This window comes from Engystomops pustulosus, chromosome 8 (assembly GCF_040894005.1).
Source record: "Engystomops pustulosus chromosome 8, aEngPut4.maternal, whole genome shotgun sequence".
In the NCBI taxonomy this organism is placed as follows: domain Eukaryota; kingdom Metazoa; phylum Chordata; class Amphibia; order Anura; family Leptodactylidae; genus Engystomops; species Engystomops pustulosus.
In genome coordinates this window covers 63,545,397-63,565,740 of record NC_092418.1, presented here as the reverse complement: position 1 = coordinate 63,565,740, position 20,344 = coordinate 63,545,397, and the positions used below count along the sequence as shown (strand labels likewise).

At 42.9% G+C, this 20,344-nt stretch overlaps 1 protein-coding gene across 3 annotated transcripts in view; it reads right to left on the bottom strand.

Annotated features, from left to right (window-relative positions):
• The window catches only part of PTH2R (parathyroid hormone 2 receptor), a 308,425-nt gene that overhangs the window by 31,681 nt on the left and 256,400 nt on the right, over window positions 1–20,344 (bottom strand). For all 3 annotated transcript variants that reach the window (XM_072120997.1, XM_072120998.1, XM_072120999.1), the window contains one exon: window positions 1,477–1,543. In XM_072120997.1, coding sequence (XP_071977098.1) covers window positions 1,477–1,543 — 67 coding nt within the window. The remainder of the gene's footprint in view (window positions 1–1,476; window positions 1,544–20,344) is intronic.

Here is a 20,344-nt window from a genome sequence, read left to right as displayed (position 1 = left end):
TGCCCATGGTCTATTGCCAGCAGCACATACCCCCTAGTATATAACCAGCTAACCCCTGCCCCCAGTAAATAGCTAGCAGCCCCTGCCCCCAGTACAAAGAAAGCAGCCAATTTCCCCCAGTATATAGCCAGCAGTCCCTGCCCCCAAGTATATAGCCAGAAGCCCCTGCCCCCCAGTATATGGACAGCAGCCATTGCAAATATATACGATAACGCAATACCTCAACCTATTTTACCAACACTCTGAAGATTATGAAGATCCAAATTTGGTATTGTGTATAAAACCATTTTTTATATATAGATAAAAGAAAAATTATGAGCACGGTGATAGAAATATTCGGTATGGGTGTACATGGAAATATACATAGGACCATATAGCAAGGAAAGTGCTTACCTGAATAAACATGTCATGTCCTAGAGCTTGTGTTCTTCGAAAAAAGTTGTTCTGATCTCGTACATGACCAATTAACTTGGCAAGCCACAATAAAATGTATGTATCGAAGTTTTTTCAATGACAAGCCCAAACCATATTTTTGTAAAAGGAAATATATTGTAACGTCCGTGCCTAAACGTCGCACTATCCGCAGTTGGCGAAATAGATGGCGTTTATTTGTGTGTGAACTGTGGCTTACTGCTTGTGTTTGGATTATCTGAGCCACACCCTGCTCCTTGTATTTCTGCCCAGACCAGCAAGGGTTACTAGTCTGTTGGACAATTTCCTCAGTGTGCTGCTGGAGGCGTGTCTGGGAATGGCCTTATATACCTGCCCATTCCCATCAGACTTGGCTGGTTATTTTTAGTCTTGTTTTATCTGTATATCCAGTTCTAGTCTTACCTGTGTATCTAGTGCTCTTGCTATCTTGTTTGGTTTTGTTTGTATCTGTTTCTGTGTCTTAGCAGCCATCTTGGTGTTGTTTTCTCCGCTTGTCTGCCTGTATCTTGACCTGTCCTGTATATAACCCGTTTGATCTTGACCTGACCTGTGTATAACCCGCCTGAAGTCCTGTATCTGTTGTTTGTCCCTCCGTATCGTTTACCTCCTAGTGTTATTCCGCTTTCCCTGTCTCAGTCCTGTGTTAGTATTCTGTGCACCAGTGTGAACACTGCTCTATTCCTGTATTCCCGTTACCTGTCCGCTCCACCATCCAGCAGCTGCCAGACGAAGTAAGTTTTCTCTGTCATCTTGTAGGGTCGCTCAGTTCCTGATAGTGGGTTTGCCCTTATCAGGGCGGTTTATCTGCTTTAGGCAGGGCCTTAGCCCGCAGGGACGCCGCAGGGTGAGTTTGCCACCACTTACCTAGTCTGACAGCTAGCGCCAAGCCTGGTTGTGGTTGCGTGTTTGCTGGACAAGTGCTGACAAATAATTATGGGGAAATTGGTGTGATATTTTTTTATTATTTTTAGGTTTCCTATCCTTATTTAATCTATTTCTGTGTTTTGTGACAATGGCAATAGTTTCTATGTAACTTTAACTCACCCCAATTGCCGTTAATATAGGTGCCTGGTAAATCCATTTGATTTCTCCTGCACTTAGTTCCCAGCATCTAAAAGATAAAGAAAAGCAAGAGAAAAGTTAAATGTTTATAATGTTATAAACAGTTATGTCTATTTGTATAGTAACTATAGGATAAGCAGCCATTTGCAATCTCGTCATTTCATACAACGTGTACTTAGAGATGAGCGAACATACTCGTCCGAGCTTGATGCTCGTTCGAGCATTAGCGTACTCGAAACTGCTCGTTGCTCGGACGAGTATTTCGCCAGCTCGAGAAAATGGCATCTCCCGCCGTTTTGCTTTTTGGCGGCCAGAAACAGAGCCAATCACAAGCCAGGAGACTCTGCACTCCACCCAGCATGACGTGGTACCCTTACACGTCGATAGCAGTGGTTGGCTGGCCAGATCAGGTGACCCTGGAATAGACTAGCCCCTGCCCGAGCTGCTCGCGTCATTCTCTGTCTGGATGCCGCTAGGGAGAGAGCTGCTGCTGGTCAGGGAAAGCGTTAGGGTGTTCTATTAGAATAGTGTTAGGCAGGAGTGATTCTACACCCAACAGTCCTTCTTAGGGCTACAATAACGTTTTATTTTCCTTTTTTTTGGTTTGCTTGTCTTGCTGCTATTAGTAGTGCAGCTAGTACCATATTGTGAGTAATTTGCAGGGAGACTTGTGTTTAGCTCTTAGTAACACACATATCCACCTCAAACACTAAAGTGGGACAATTTATTAGGGGTTTGATTTGAATTAGGCACAGTCTGCTGATTTATTTTTTTTTACGTTTATTAATTTTTAGAACTCACAGTAATCTGCCAAGGCAGTGTGCTTTGAGTGTGGGCTAGAAAATAGACATAGGAGAACCCCAACGGCTTATTTAGGCCTACAATAGCGTTATATATTTTCCTTTTTTTTTTGGTTTGCTTGTGGCTGGGCTTGCTGGCATTAGTAGTGCAGCTAGTACAATATTGTGAGGAATTTGCAGGGAGAATTGCGACCGTTCTGTTTAGCTCTTAGTGACACACATATCCACCTCAAACACCGAAGTGGGACAATTTATTAGGGGTTTGATTTGAATTAGGCACAGTCTGCTGATTTATTTATTTTTTACGTTTATTTCTCTTATAACTCAAAGTCATCTGGCACAGCACAAAATCCAGTTGTGTGCTGTCAGTGTAGGTTAGAAACTAGCCATAGTAATAGGATAGCATCGTTTTGTTTTAAAAAAAAACACAAAAAAAAAAAAATTTGAAGTTTACACTTTAATTTGGAAAATGTTTAACCCGAGGGCTAGGGGTAGAGGACGAGGACGTGGGCGTCCAACTACTGCAGGGGTCAGAGGCCGTGGTCCTGGGCGGGGTGAGACACCACCTGCTGATGAGGGAGCAGGGGAACGCCGCAGAGCTACACTCCCTAGGTTCATCATGTCTCAAGTTACTGGGACTAGTGGTAGAGCACTGTTGAGGCCAGACATTTGAACCGGCATACTCTGAGGAACTGTTTTCTGAACCCTTCCCACAGTCACAAACCACTTGTCCTGCTGCTGCTGAGCAATTTTCCGATGCCCAGGTTTTCCACCAGTCGCAGTCTTTGGGTGATGATGACATTATTGACGTAGTAGAAGAAGTGTGTAAAGAGGTGTCGGACGATGAGGAGACACGGTTGTCAGACAGTGGTGAAGTTGTTGTCAGGGCAGGAAGTCCGAGGGGGGAGCAGACTGAGGGATCGGAGGATGATGAGGTGACAGACCCAAGCTGGGTTGATAGGCCGGGTGAACAAAGTGCTTCTGAGACGGAGGCGAGTCCTATAGCAGAACAGGTTGGAAGAGGCAGTGGTGGGGCCAGACGGAGAGGCAGGGCCAGAGCTGGTGCATCAGCGCCAAATGTTGCCCGTAGTCAAGCTCCCGTGGCGAGGGCTAGATTTTCAGAAGTCTGGAGGTTCTTTAAAGAAACACCGGATGACCGACGGACTGTGGTTTGCAACCTTTGCCAAACCAGGATCAGCAGGGGTTCCACCACTACTAGCTTAACTACCACCAGTATGCGCAGGCATCTGAATGCTAAACACCCCACTCAATGGCACCAAGCCCGTTCACCTCCGGCCGGGCACACCACTGCTCCTTCCCCTGTGTCATCTGCTAGTCAGCCCCCTGCCCAGGACCACGGCCCAAACACCTCCCATGCGAAAACCCCATCTTCGCCCCCACGATCCTCCACAGCATCCACCAGCGTTCAGCTCCCCAGACGCTGGAGCGCAAAAGGAAGTATAGCGCAACCCACCCACACGCCCAAGACCTCAAAGACCACATCTCCAAGTTGCTTAGCCTGGAGATGCTGCCCTATAGGCTGGTAGAGACCGAGGCCTTTCGAATCCTCATGGCGGCGGCCGCCCCTCGGTATTCGGTCCCCAGCCGCCACTACTTTTCCCGATGTGCCGTCCCAGCCCTGCACAAGCACGTGTCAGAGAACATCATCCGTGCCCTGACCAACGCCGTTTCTGACAAGGTCCACCTGACCACGGACACGTGGACGAGTGCTGCCGGGCAGGGCCACTATATATCGCTGACGGCACATTGGGTTAACTTGGTGGAGGCTGGGACCGAGTTTCACCCTGGGGCTGCTCATATACTGCCGACGCTGAGGATTGCGGGTCCAGGTCTCAAAGGCCTACTATGCCTCCTCCTCCTCCCACCCCTCCTCCACCTCCTCCGCCTCCGAATTACCATCCGTGGGCATGGCGCCATCAGTCGCTAGCTCTAGGAAAAGCAGCAGTGCCATCGCTAAGCGACAGCAGGCGGTGCTCAAACTGATGAGCCTAGGCGATAAAAGGCACACCGCCCAAGAGCTGGCACCGCTGAACCTGAAGCCAGGCATGGTTGTGTGTGACAACGGCCGTAACCTGGTGGCGGCTCTGCAACTCGGCAGACTGACACATGTGCCATGCCTGGCCCATGTGTTAAATCTCATAGTTCAGCATTTCCTCAAGACATACCCCAATCTGTCTGATTTGCTCACGAAGGTGCGCCGCATCTGTGCGCATTTCAGGAAGTCCAGCACAGATGCTGCCACTCTCAGGGCAGCGCAGCGCCGCCTCCAACTGCCCGCTCACCGACTGTTGTGCGACGTGCCCAAGAGGTGGAATTCAACATTAACCATGTTATCCAGAGTTTACCAGCAGCGCAGAGCGATTGTAGACTGCCAGATGTCAACTTCCACCAGAACTGGTAGTCAGGTTAGTCAGCTTCCTCAAGTCTACAATGAGGAGTGGACGTGGATGTCTGATATCTGTCAGGTGCTGAGTAACTTTGAGGAGTCAACACAGATGGTCAGTGGCGATGCCGCCATCATCAGCCTCACCATCCCGCTGCTTGGCCTGTTGAAAAACTCTCTGGTCAGCATGAAATCGGAAGCTTTGCGGTGGTCACAAGAGACGGGGGAAGAAGATTCCCTTGTTGATAGCCAAAGCACCCTTAGGTCTGTTTCTCAGCGCATATCGGAGGAGGTGGAGGAGGATGAGGAGGAAGAGGAGAAGAATGTTGGCGAGACAGAAGAGGGGACCATTGTTCAGTCCTTCACTGTTCAGCGTGTATGGGCAGAAGAAGAGGAGTTGGAGGAGGAGGAAATGGGCAGTCAGGCCAGTGAGGGGAGTGAATTCTTGCGCGTTGGGACTCTGGCACATATGGCAGATTTCATGCTAGGCTGCCTATCCCGTGACCCTCGCGTTCAAAGAATTTATTCCAGCACCGATTACTGGGTATTCACTCTCCTGGACCCACGGTACAAGCAAAATCTTTCCACTCTCATCCCTGGAGAGGAAAGGAGTGTAAGAATGCATGAATATCAGCAGGCCCTGGTGCACAAGCTGAAACAGTATTTCCCTTCTGACAGCGCTAGCGGCAGAGGGCGTACTTCTGCGGGACAAGTAGCGAGGGAGAGTAGGCGAGCAGGCAGCTTGTCCAGCACTGGCAGGGGTACGCTTTACAAGGCCTTTGCCAGTTTTATGTCACCCCAGCAAGACACTGTCACCTGTCCCCATTCTCGGCAGAGTAGGGCTGATCTTTACAGAAAGATGGTGAGGGAGTACGTAGCTGACCATACCATCGTCCTAGATGATCACACAGCTCCCTACAACTACTGGGTTTCAAAGCTGGACATGTGGCACGAACTGGCGCTGTACGCCTTGGAGGTTCTTGCCTGCCCTGCCGCTAGCGTGTTGTCCAAGCGGGTTTTCAGTGCAGCTGGTGGCATCATCACCGATAAGCGTACACGTCTGTCGACTGACAGCGCTGACGCTTATCAAGATGAATAAAGCCTGGATTTCTCCGGATTTTCATTCTCCACCAGGTGAAAGAAGCTCAACCTGAATAATGTATGCACTCCTCCTCCTCATTGTCCTCCTTCTCCTCCTCTTTGTACACTAAAGCATAGGAAACTGGCTATTTTTTGCAAGGGCCAACTGGCTCTAGCTATAATACTCTATGTATTTAATTTTTCTGGAGGACCACCTACCTGCTCCTCTGGTTTGAAAACTTTTTTGGACTGCCACATACAGGCACTATCCAAATTAAATTGTCTCCATAGCAGCCTCCACATGTCGTCTTTTTAGCTGGCTCCACACGTTGTCTCCATTGCTACCTCCACACGTCATCGCCATAGCTGCCTCCAAAAGTCGTCCATATAGCTGCCTCCATACATCATTCTGTGTCAGGCAGAATTTTGGGTTGTTTTCATGGCTTCCACATCAAACTTGTTAACTTTGTCGCCACTCTGCTGTGTAATCCACAAAATATACTGGCAAACTTTTATCATTTACCGATATTATTTCAGCGCTTCTTGCGCATCTGTTTACATTCCCCTCACCCGCCGTATCCCAAACTTATAAGAACGCTACTACACTTGATCTTATACAAAAGGTTCTTAGAAGTGCTGTTTGGGGAGTAGCCTAGAGACAGGGGCTTGGATTGGCGAAAGCTCGCCTGGCAGCGGAGCGCCAGCTCCATCTCAAGATCCAACTAACATAGTTTTAACTGCAGCACCGTTAATCTACTACTAGTTCACTGCCTTCATACATCGTCCCCTTATCAAACGAGCTGTGTCGGGCAGAATTTTCAGGTGTTTCACCAGATACATGGTGGAACTCGGCCCATCTGTCGCCGCCTTGCTGGAGACCTGAAGTTGCAATCATAGCAGCGCAATATGGATGCCCCATACTGTCGCTCTTAATCATGGAACCATTTCCGTAAAAAACAATTAAAAATAGAACCACTATCCTATTCTATTATTCCTAGGTGAAATATTCAAACGACCCGGCCTGCTTTGAAAATTATAATTTTTTCAAAGTAAACGCTTCTGGCCCCCAGGCCCATTTTGGGTCGGGAGGAGCCGAGAGACAGGGGCTTGGACAGGCGAAAGCTCGCCTGACAGTGGACCGCCAGCTCCATCCCAAGATTAGGCAGCCTCAGAGGCATCCATGCATGCTGCCCCTGCTGTTTCTTGTCCATTTTGCCTCCACGATCCTCCACAGCGTCCACCAATCATCCCCTTATCAAACGAGCTGTGTCAGGCAGAATTTGCAGGTGTTTCACCAGATACATAGTGGAACTCGGCCCATCTGTCGCCGCCATGCTGGAGACCTGAAGTTGCAATCATAGCAGCGCAATATGAATGCCCCATACTGTCGCTCTTAATCATGGAAGTCGTCTCCATGGCTGCCTCCACATGTCCTCCCCTTATCAAAAGAGCTGTGTCAGGCTCATTTTTCGGGTGTTTCACCAGATATGTTATGGAACTTGGTCACTATGTCGCCACCATGCTGTGTTATCGACTAAATATACCGTCAACCTTTTGTTCACATATGAAATCATTTCAGCGCTTCTTGCTCACCTCCTTTGGTGAAGCCTGAGTCCATTTAGGGTAAGTCGCCATGACACTCTCTAGCCTGCCGCTGCCTCTGCATGCCGTCCCCTATAGTGTCAGGGTTAATTATTGCATGTTTTAGATGCTATCTAGCCTCATTCGGTCACTCTGTCATGGCCATGCTGTTGCCCAAAATTTTGGCATAATGGTGCGATTAAGCAGCCTCAGAGGCATCCATGCATGCTGCTCTTGCTGTTTCCTGTCCATTTCCGTGGTGTTTCCATCCTTTTCTGAGGTTCCCAGGTGTTTGGCCAAGCTTCCCTGTGCAGAGCCTTGGTACCCTTGAAAAATGCTCGAGTCTCCCATTGACTTTAATGGGGCTCGTTATTCGAGACGAGCACTCGAGCATCGGGAAAAGTTCGTCTCGAATAATGAGTACCCGAGCATTTTAGTGCTCACTCATCTCTTATGTTGATGCAATATTACTGCCGACACCCTCTCCACTCTTTGGGGGGTTTCTACATGTATCAGCGTTTAACAGAACAGGTTCTGTCATCATCTGTGGAATCATCACATATCAGTGTAAAAAGAGTGCACTCTTTGATGTTTTAGTGGGATCTTGGCCCTCAGCTCATGTTTAAATCCGTAATCACAATACTCATATGTAGAAGAATAAAGCAAATTTTACTTGATCTATAAGTCAGTAAATAACAAGTAAGAATATTACAGTACTTTTATTTATCTTCTCATAGCTCATTACAATACCATTTCAATATATGTTTAATGTCTACCAGAACTTGAAGATTTAACGCCTTAAATCAAATCAGTAGGATACTTAAAAGCAGACACGTTTTTGTTAGCTTTTGGATCAATATATTCTAAGATGAATGGCATGTGGTGACTAGCTTTAAACATAATATACAATTTCATGCTATGCTGTCATGCATTACTATGCTATACATGCCTAGTTGTGGCTATGTTGTACTTGCAGCCTGATTTTCTAGCACAAAATTGCATTGAATTGGTTTTGGTTAGAACACAAATTGTTTCTATAATCCATTCTAATGTAGACTAGTGTAACTCCCTACTAATCAGTTTTCATCTTACTAAACTCTCTCCTCTACAATCTATTCCTCATACAGAAGTAAGACTTTTCTTTCAGTACAGACACTACAGGGATGCCTCCAGACCGTGCTAGTCACTGCTGTGATTGCCCGTCTCCTTCTGAATGCATATCAAACTAATTAGCCTCACAGTGCTGCAATCTCCTACCTCTCTTCCCACTTCCCACACCAACGAATACTCTTCGATTTGCCAGTGATGCCAACTTTTGGCACTGACTCACAAATAGAGCCTGCATCAGAAGCAAAAGCTGTCAGCTGTAATTTACAGCTGACACTACGCTCTGACCCTCGCGGTTGGAGGTGGCTACAGTTGCGAGTGTTAACTCCTTACACGCCAAGGTCAAGCATAACCGTGGCATGTATGGCTGTTCCCTTAAGGATCGGACTACTTGTGCCTGTTACCGGGGGATCCGATCCTCTTCTGGGCAGCCCCAGGGGCTGCCGAGAGCCATGGGGCTGCCTGATGTCCTAAGCAGTCAGATCCCTTCTGGGTCTGACTGCAAACTGCCTGTGCAGTTGTGAGCATGCCAGAAAGTTTACACTGCTCTACAATGCATCAGTATTAGAAAGCAGTGTTTGGAATTAACCCCTTCCTGGCATGCGCTGTAATAGTACTGTTGCGCATCGGGTGCAGGTGCATGGAGAGGGCTCAAAAGCTAAGCCCTCTCCATAGGTGGCAAGTCATATTGCAGCAAAGACTTACCGTTAACACACGTAATCACTTCTAGCACCGATCGCGGGTGTTGTCCCGTCACATGGGCGCTGCCATCTTGGTGACAATCGTCGCTCCCCGTTACGTCATCGGGGAGCGATGATCGGTCGTTCTGAAAGCCTTAGGTCTTCCAATGGTCTGAAGCTGTCTCATTTTAACCATTTCATTACAATGTGCGATTGTGATTGTGCGAATGTGCACAATGTAATGAATAAGGAGGAAACTCCCCATATACTGCCAGACAATCAGACAATCTGGAGTTAAAGTAACTTAGGGGGGTCTGAAAAATATTAAAAATAAAAGTTAAAAATATTAGAATTTTTAGGTTTTTTTATTTGAATCAACCCCTTTCCCTAGAACTGATATAAATATAGATAAACCTAAAAACATTAGGTATTGCCGCATCCGATGCCCGATCTATCAAAATATAATACGTTTTCACTGCTTTAACCCTGTAACAGAAAATAGTGTCCAAAGTTGAAAATGGTATTAGCGCAGGAAGATGGCAAAATCCCCAAACAAATTTTTGTAAAGGAGGTTTTAATTGTAGTAAATCTATGGAAACATTAGTAAACCTATACAATGTGCTAACCCTGTGACCCAGAGAATAAAGTAGACATGTCATTTGGGGCATATAGTGAAATCTGTAAAAATCCAAGCCCACAAGAAAATGGTGCAAATACGTTTTTTCACTATTTTCACTGCATTTGGAATTTTTCCCACTTCCCAGTGCATGGCAATGGATATAAAATACCGTCACTAGGAAGTGAAATTTGTTACACAGAAAGCAAGCCTTCACAGAGCTCTTTAGGTGTAAAAATAAAACAGTTATAGATTTTTGAAGGTGGGGTGTAAAAAATGGAAATGAAAAAACAAAAAAGGGCCAGGTCATTAAGGGGTTAAAACAGCGAACCGAGCATCGGTTAGTATATAACCCGCCATACCCCTGTAGTATATAGCCCGCCATACCCCTGTGGTATATAGCCTGCCATACCCTTGTGGTATATAGCCTGCCATACCCCTGTGGTATATAGCCTGCCAAACCCCTGTGGTATATAGCCTGCCAAACCCCTGTGGTATATAGCCTGCCAAACCCCTGTGGTATATAGCCTGCCAAACCCCTGTGGTATATAGCCTGCCAAACCCCTGTGGTATATAGCCTGCCAAACCCCAGTAGTATAGTAGCCTGCAGCCTCTTCCCCCAATATAAGGCCTTTAAGAAAACAACAAACAGGGTACTTCTATACACATCTTCTATACAGCGATTCTCCAGCATCGAGTCCGTGTCCCCGCACAGTCCGTCGCAGGCACCATGACTGACATCATGGTTTGCGTTGATGCCGGCGCACAACGTAGAAGGTCAACGAGTGGCTGACGGCACGATCCATGTGATGGACGACACGGAGCCGATGCTGGAGCACTGTTTGTTTTTTATCTTGACTCCAATTTAAGATGAGGTGAGGTTTTTCAACACGTTTTGTGTGCTGAAAAACTTGGCTTATGTACGTAATAAAGTATGAAAGCACAGATACAAAAAAACCCCCCACACATTTGGTATTGCTGTGTCCATAACAAACTGTATAATAAAAAAGAAATGTTACTGCACCTGCACAGTAAATGTCAGGCAAAAAACGTTCCGAAAAAAGATAATTTTAAATTAATACCCTAAAAAATTCTCTAAAAAGTGATTTAAAGATGTTACACACTCTTAAATAAGACCACTAAAAAACATTTCTTTTTGCCAAAAAAGCCCTTAACCAGATTCGTCAGCCAAAAACTAAAAAAGTTATGCATCTGAAAAGATGGTGCTGCTAAAATGAACAAGATTTTCTCCAAATTATTCTTTTTTAAAGTAAAATTTATTAAAATACACAAAACCCCCACATATTTGGTGATGCTGCTTCCGTGACATGCTGCATAATAAAATACAAGTATTAATAGACCCGCACAGTGAAACCTTTAAAAAAAAAAAAACAAACATTCCAAAACCTGATAATTTTCAATTAATACCATTTAAGAAATGCTCTAAAAAGTGTTATATAAAATATTGCTTTCTCCAAAATAAGGCCATTAAAAATAATAAAATTTCTTGCAAAAAATAAGCCATTAACCTGATTTGTCAGCCAAAAAATAAAAAATTTGAAAAGATGGCGATGCTAAAATTAATAACATTTTCTCCAAATTAGTTTTTTTTTATCCAAATTGATTTTTGTCTTCTCCACCAACACAAAGTTATTAAAATCTTATCAATTAGCTTTAGAAGCCCCAAAATTATGTACCATAAAAGTGCATCTCTTGTGGCAAAAAAAGACCCTATATGTCCACATTATAAAAAGAATAAAATTATAGCCTGTACAATTGGACAACACAAATCTGCTCTGGATGGCGCCTCCTTCCATTCTATGCCTGGCCTCGTGCCCATACAGCAGGATACCACTACATATAGGGTATCGGTGTTCTCGTGAGAAATTGTTTTTCAAACCTCGTGGCCCTTTTTATCCATTTAAGCCATTGCAAATGTTTAATTTTCTGCCTAAAATGAATGTATTATTAAAAAATACTACAATTGGTAGACAGAACCTCCATTTTGTTTTAACCTCTATAAAACACCTAAAGGGTTAACACACTTCTTTAAAAGTGCTTTTTCATAAGTGTTTAGCTTCCATAATGGGGTAATTTATGAGGCTTGTTATTTTTTAGGCCTCTAACAGTCATTTGAAAATTGAGCAGGATCCTATAAATACGGGGTTTGTTCAAAAAATTTTGAAAAATGGCACCCAAATTCAAAACCATGCCAACATAAAGCAGACATTTGGGAAAAGTATCGTAGGTTATTAAATAATTGTGGTGCTATCTGATTTAGAACTTGGAAATTTGGCAAAAACTTTTAAAAATTAGTTTCAATTTTTTTAATAACTAAACACAAAAGAGAACATACAAGTTTAAAACTAATTTGAAGTACAATATGTCACAAGAAAACTGTCTCAAAATCCCCTGGATATCTTACAACAATCCAAAGATAAAACCACTTATAGTGACACAGGGCAGATTTGAAAAATGGGGCCGCGTCCTAGAGGCCAAAATAGGCCGAGTCCTGATGGGGTTTAGCCAACAAATAAGGGGTGCAAAGTTAGAATAAACAGTCTCAATTTTTCACAGTTTTAACACTTGGCATAATATGGATTGATAACAAAACTGCTTTAATGTGCTATTATGTACTCCATGTTAATATGTACATATCTATATGTACATACCATGCTGTGACATGAAAATACATTGAAAGACTGGAACACAAACCCGATGGCTACACAAACACTTTGTGAAACAATGTTGTCTTGAAAACCTGTCTTCTCCTGACACACTTATCAACATGTCAAGCTAAAAAGTAAAATATGGATAGAGCTGTAAAAAGTTTTACTACTAGTTTTGGAAACAATATTTTTTTCTACTCTTTTTGAAATGAACTTGCAGTATAGCTGATGGTGACAAGAGCTGGCAAGTAAAAACAAGTATCATCCCTCCTTGCAAAATTTTACCTTAAATCGGTATGACATTATCCAGAATAAAACCATTGTAAATAAAATTTTAACTAAAGAAAACTTTTTTTGATTAGTCTCTGTAATTTCTTATAAACAAACACTAGAAATTAAATTGATTAAATTGTGCAATGGCTATTGATCCACATAATTTACTAGGAAAATGAGTCATTGCTTCAAAGAAGCATGACATTACTTAACCTTGAAATGCTACTTTGATTGCCTATTCCATGGATGAAACATTGTAGGTTACTCCCTGTTATTACAAGTCATTTATTTCCTCAGTTTTATTGATCATGTGGCTCACAGTAGATTGTTTTTTTTATTCACTTTAGCTTTATTGTTAGACCTCATTTTGGCAGTAAATTGATTTTAACAAAATATATAGCACTCTTATATTGAAATGTCCATAAAAGGCTTAAGGCAACATAAACTTAAATTTTATGGGACTAAAAACTATTGGCCTCTATACAGAAAGAAAATTCATTTAAGTATTGTATATAATATACATCATCACAATTATTTTCAAAAGTGTGTAAAGAGACATGTATTAAATGAAAGATACCCCATTGCATAGCATGTATGAAAACAAGGCAGTGGCCAGAAACTGAAATATTTATTGAAATCTTATCTCAATAAATCTTAACATAGACAATAGTTTTAAGAAACATTACAAAACAAGAGTTTACAAAACTTGTCCGATATTGTGTTAATTTGGTAGAATAAAAATGCACGTAGCATATATAGGACACAGGAAGACTGTGTAGGTTACAGAACTTTTTATGTCAATGTTAATTATTATTTTTAATTACTACATTAATTAAAAAATTTCAAAATAATCATACGGATTAAAAATTTGATCACTGTGTAGAATTCACAGTACTGTGACTGATGACACTGTTGCCAGCGGTTAACACACTGTAAGTCAAATTATTCAATCTACTTCACATATATTTTGAATACTTTGTCATGTCTACAGAATAAACAACTTGTTCCTGTAAGATGTTCCATGACGTCATCTTAGAAAAGAGAAGATTGAAAAACACTATGATAACTTGCCAATAAAACAATAGGGCAAATTTGCTCTATGGACTAATATAAATGAATCAGCCCCACTACATTTATATTAATGCACAACCATACACTAAAGATAACACTAATTTAATCTTCCTCTAATTTTTGAATTACTGTATGTGAAGACGGCATGCAACACAAATAACCAGGATTCAGTCACTGAAAAGATAGGTCACGTACAATGACAACTATTCCTGGTTTTGAAGCTCAAATAAGATGCATCTCCAATTCAATTTACAAAGGAGTTGACATTGCATTGATGAATCACTCGGTACTGTCACTCTGTTAGCAGCCTGACCTGAATGAATGAATGCATTGGAAATCCTCCAAACTATTTACAGATATCAGCCGGTCTTTAGTCAGGAAAGTAAAATCAGATACACTAATAAAGAAATTGATACAAATATTTTATTCTCAGAAAAGTACAGGTTTTGTAATCTATCAGATCTCAAATTACAATGTAAATTGCAAGGATATTTTACCCCAAACAAAGATTGTATATTTTAGATGAACAATTGAGACCCAAGGTTTACATATACTCTGTTAAAAGACACACATGCACCTAAATCTTTTTAAGTCAATTAGAATTACCACCATTATTTATATGTGCCAAATGCCAGAGTACAATCATGGCCATAAGTTTTGTGAATGACAAAAATATTATATTTTCACATGATCTGTTGCCCTCTGGTTTTTATGTGTGTTTCTCAGATGGTTTTATCACATACAGAAATACAAGTGCAATCATATTATGAGTAACAAAAGCTTTTATTGACAGTTAGAATGAGTTAATGCAGCAAGTCCATATTTGCAGTGTTGACCCGTCTTTTTCATGACCTCTTCAATTTTCCCTGACAAGCTCTTAATCAACTTCTGGACCAAATCCTGACTGATAGCAGTCCATTCTTGCACAATCAATGCTTGCATTTTGTCACAATTTGTTGGTTTTTGTTTGTTCATCCGTCTATTGATGATAGACCACAAGTTCTCAATGGAAACAAGATCTGGGGAGTTCCCTGAGCCATTTAGTTATCACCTTTGCTTTATGCCAAGGTGCTTCATCATGTTGGAAAAGTCATTGTTGATCACCAAACTGATCTTGGATGGTTGGGAGAAGTTGCTCTTGGAGGACATTCTGGTACCATTCTTTATTCATGGATGTGTTTTTAGGCAAGACTGTGAGAGAGCTGAGATGCAACCCCATGGTTGCAGGATGCTTTACAGTTGGCATGAGACAAGACTGGTGGTATCACTCACCTTGACTTCTCCGAGCAAGCTGTTTTCCAGATGTTCCAAACAATCGGAAAGGGGATACATCAGAGAAAAGGACCCCAGTCCTCAGCAGTCCACTCCCTGTACCTTTTGCAGAATATCAGTCTGTCCGTGATGTTTTTTCTGGAGAGAAGTGGCTTCTTTGCTGTCCTCCTTGACAATAGGCCTTGCTCCAAGAGTCTCCGCCTCACAGTGCGTGCAGATGCACTCACACCTGCCTGCTTTCATTCCTGAGCAAGCTCTGCACTGCTGGTAGCCCGATCCCGAAGGTGAAACACTTTTATGAGATGGTTTTGACACTTGCTGGTCCTTCTTGGGTTCCCTGGAGCCTTTTTGGCAACAATGGAAGCTTTCTCTTCATATTCCATGATGATGCGATAGATTGTTGACTGAGGTGCAGTCTTTCTAGTTGCAATACTCTTCCCTGTTAGGTCAGTTTTGTGCAGTGCAATGATGACTGCACATGTTTCTTTAGAGATAACCATGGTTAACAGAAGAGAAACAATGATGCCAAGCAACAGCCTCCTTTTAAAATGTCCAGTGGTGTGATTCTTAGTCATGACAGATTGATCTCCAGCCCTGTCCTCATTAACACATACAGTTTTGTTAATGAAGCAATCACTGAAACGATGTTAGCTGCTCCTTTTAAGACAGGCCTGCAATGAATTTGTAATGTGTTTTGGGGAAAAAGTTCATTTTCTAGGCAAATATTGACTTTTCAATTAATTGCTGTTAAACTGATCACTCTTTATAACATTCTGGAGTATATGCAAATTGCCATTATAAAACCTGATGCAGTAGACTTTGTAAAAATTAACATTTGTTTCATTCTTAAAACTTATGGCCATGACTGTAATGAGAGAGAATTTTATATGACATTTTTTGACTTTATGCAAAGTTTATAAGTTTAGAAAAGGTACAGTATACTAATGGAATATATGTAAAGTATGACTCATGTCAAACATTTTGGATATTCTTCCACAAGCTTCTCACAATAGTTTGTAGTAATATGGGCCCATTTTCCCTGAAAGAATTGGTGTAAGTGAGCCATGTTTGGAGACTGCATTTCTCACACCTGCCTCTTCAGCTTTGCCAATAAATTTTCAATAGGATTGAGATAAGGGCTTTGTGATGGCCACTCTAAAGCATTGTTTATTTGGAATACCCAAGCTTTAACTTCCTGGCTGATGTCTTGAGATGTGGCTTCCTTATTGCCACAAAGGGGCTCATTTACGAAGGGTCTGCAGAGTGCATTTTGTCAGGTTTCCTGGCGATTTCCGTTTTGCGCCGCGTTTTGGTGCATCTGTTCTGGCTTGCATGCGACACAAATCGGGGTGCAGACCGTCGGACAACCCGACGGATTCGGACTAAGCGCTGGATTTAACATTTTGAATTTTGTTGCAAGACACGCGCTTACAAGCACCGGGAAGAAGAAGGTGAACTCCAGCAGACCTCGGCGAGGAAGTGGTAGATGCAGGAACTCGGGCGCACTAGCTTTGTGAATCACGTCGGACCGTCCAATTCGGGGATCGCGACAGGACCAGGTAAATAAATTTGCCCCATAATGTTCTTTATTCATGATGCCATCTATTTTGTGAAGTGCACAAGTCTTTCCTGCAGCAAAAAAAACCCACAATATGAAGCTGTTATTCCCCTGTGTGTCACAGTTGGCATGCTGTTCTCCAAATACAACAATGGTAATGACCAAGCAGTTAATTTTAGTTTCATCAGACCGCAGGACATGTTTCAAAATTTAAGTTCTATATTGCTGTGTGCATTTGCAAACATTAGTCTGGCTTTTTTATATTTATTTTGGAGTAATGTCTTCTTCCTAGCAGACTGGCCTTAAATCTCATGTTGATATAGTACTCATACTTGATTGACAACAGAGTCTTTTGCCTGGGAAAGCAGGGTGTTGTCTTTTAAGAAGTCAGTTTTGGAATCACCTGTGACTTGAGTGATTGATGGCCTTTCTAGTCATCTGCTGGGGTTTATGTCCAGGAACTACTTTATATATCTACCCAGATCCATTACACTTTGTTTTTTTTTACTAGTCCTGACACTTTTGTCCTATTTATGCCTACCATTGCTTTTGTAATACTATGTATCTGACCTCTGCTTCTTTATTTGACAATTGTTTGATTCTGTGCTTTTTTTGTTATCCTAGATTTAACCCGGGTCTATATGAATTTGCTTTTCTGTCTGTTATCTGTTTTTTTGTGCCTCTGTGTCTGCATTCACCCAAAAAACACATCAGCTTGATCTCAGATAGTTCCGTACACTTAAGTATGTAGTGGCAGAAGATGATAAAATAGACATCTTTTTGTATATAGTTTCTAATTATTTAATTGTACTGAAACACAATATAATCTATACAAATTTGGTATCCCCTTGATCACAGCAATAAAATAAAATCAATAAAACCAAATCTGCAAGAAAATGGTGGAAATGCATTTTCACCAATTTTACCACTTTATTTTTTTCCACTTCCCAGTACAGGTCATGGAATATAAAAGTACAATGTGTTAAGCAGAAAATAAACCCTTACAAAGCTCTGTACATAGAAAAATAAAAAAGGTATTGTTTTTTGAAGGTAGGGAGTGAAAAATGGAAACACAAACATAAATTAAAGATTTTAAAAAGAACATATATATATTACATATATACATACACTTCTATTACACATTATTATTCATACATGCAGTACATACGCCCATCACACATGCATTATATATCTATGTATGTATAAAGCATATGTTACTGTACATACCTACTGCACATACATACTGTATATACTGTACATACACACAGCACACACATTTTGTACATACTGTACACACACCCAGCACCAAAACACTGCACATGCATTACTGTATATACACAGCACATGCACACTGCCATGCACACTGCACATAAACATTGCACATTTTCACACAAATCATATATTCATACATGAAACACTCACACACATATTTACTAGATTTGGGCAAATCAATTAGAAAGATGTGGAAATAGATTCAAATTTCACATAAAATTTGATTTGTCACGAATTTGAATTTTATGCTAATTCGTAGGAATGAAGTTTTTTTTCCAGTTTTGTTAGCTAAATGGCCACAAGCACAATGTGTTACATTGGGCAAAGAACTCTGGGAAGGAGAAAGCATCACCCTCGAAGACATCTGCAGACCTGTAAGCCAATCAGCGACAGGCAGGCTTATGTGATGTCACACAACCCTATAAAAACTGTCAGCCATTTGCAATCTCGGCATTTCACAATTCTCGGCAGCCATTTGCAATTCTCGGCAGCGTCCAGCTGCTTCTACTGTGCTGTAGCAATTTCTGCTCCAATCCCAGGGTGTGCGTTTAGGGGGATCTGTATACCCCTAATTAGCAGTTCTTTTTTGTTACTGAAGCCACTAGGAATAAATCTGTTTCATAAAAACACAGCTGCGGTAGTGATTTCTGCTCCTCTCCCATAGTGTCCGTTGTGCAAATTCACATACTTTTTCTGTTGCTTAGTTGAAATCAAGATATGTGTCAAATCCACGTAGTTGATTAAACAATATGTCAGACAGAGAGGTGGCAGGTGGAGCAGGCACAGGTCGCAGCACATTAAGGGGACGTTGTGGCAGGGGTGACTCTGTGAGGCCAGAACTGCCGTTGTCATCTAGCGGCAGCGTGTTGACTAGGTCACCTAATTCGTCAAATATAACATCTGACAACCCCAGCCAAGTGTCCGTGGGTTCGTCAGATACAACAATTAGTTGGCATGGCCCAGGAGCAGATCAGCGGCCCTCACCTGTCCTAAAGCAGCCGCAGTCCTGTTCATTTCCCTCAGCCAGAGAGCTTCTTGGTGGTCTGGGCTCTGCGCCACTATAAAGTGAGGACAAAGTGTTTGAGGACAATCAGCAGTTTCTTGGTAGTGAAGAGGTGGGGCAGACATCCGCTGCTCCGTGCAGTAGGCAGGCTGTGCATACTGACACCGTTGAGGAAAATAGCAGTGACAGGGAAATACAAATTGACAATTATGTAGCTGAGCACACTTGGGAGCTGGTTGTAGCAAGGGATTCATCATCATCGGCGAAGAGTGTCAGCTTGCTCGTCAGGCAGCAAGTCGCTACTGTAGCCGTGAGTCAGCAGAGTGGCAGAAGTGTGTCCAGCCTTCCTAAGGTGCAAAAGCTAACCGTGCTCCAGTCCAAATTGTTGGTACTGCAGTCCCTCCCTTTCCAAGTCATGGACTCTGCACCCTTCAGATAACATATGGCTTGTGCCGAACCGAGGTGGAGAGTTCCAAGCCGCAATTTTTTTCCCAAAAAGTCAGTGCCAGCCTTTCACAAACATGTAGAACAGAAGGTGGGCCAGTCCTTGAGCTTATTGGATTCTTTCAAGGTGAACGGCAGTGCTGACGTGTGGAGCTGTAACTATGGTCAGGGCCAGTACATGTCCTTTACGGCCCACTGCGTGAATGTGCTTCCCGCACAGCCACACCATTAACTTAAACAAGAAATGGCGCTTTCTCCTCCATATTGTCAAACTGCTGCTCCTGGGCCAGTGTCCACCTCCTCCTTCTCCACCACCACCTCAGCCTCCACAAGTGCTGCTTCATCATACCACATGTGCAAGGGACAGCGGTATCACACAGTTCTAGACCTGGTTCACACAGGGGAGGAACTGCTCCGCGTCATGCAACAAGAATTCAATCTCAATGCTCAGGCCTTTTGAAGAGGCCACATTATTTGTCAGTCGCCAGTACTGCGGGATGAATAATGTCAGTCCACTGCTTCATGTCCTGGAACAGATGCTGCAAAATCTATCTGGTCAGGGCACTGGAGAAGTGGCGACTCCATCTCATGGCCACATGAGTCGGGAGGGGGCTAAAATACTGAATAGACAGTTGGCTGCTGCCTTTGTGCGGCATCGTCCATCCTCTGTCAGGTCTGACCGAGGGATTCCTGGCAGTGATCGCTGACATACTACTGCCACAGCTTAAGTCTGGAGTTCTTCATGAGCAACTTCCTTCACTCGCCTAATGAGAAGGTCAGCTGCCACCAGCAGCAGCAGCAGCAACAGGACATGGAGCACTAGCAGATGCTGGCCTACTTGGACAGCACTTTGGCTGCCCAGTAATCCAGGGGATTGCGTGGCTGCACCTTGTGGAGTTTGCAGTAGAGAAGCTGTCCTGCGCGGCCAGTAGTGTGGCATCAGACCAGCTGTTCAGTGCAGTGGGGGCCTGGAGAGAATGACCTTTGTCAAGAAGAATCAGGCTTGGGTCGGGCCAGAAT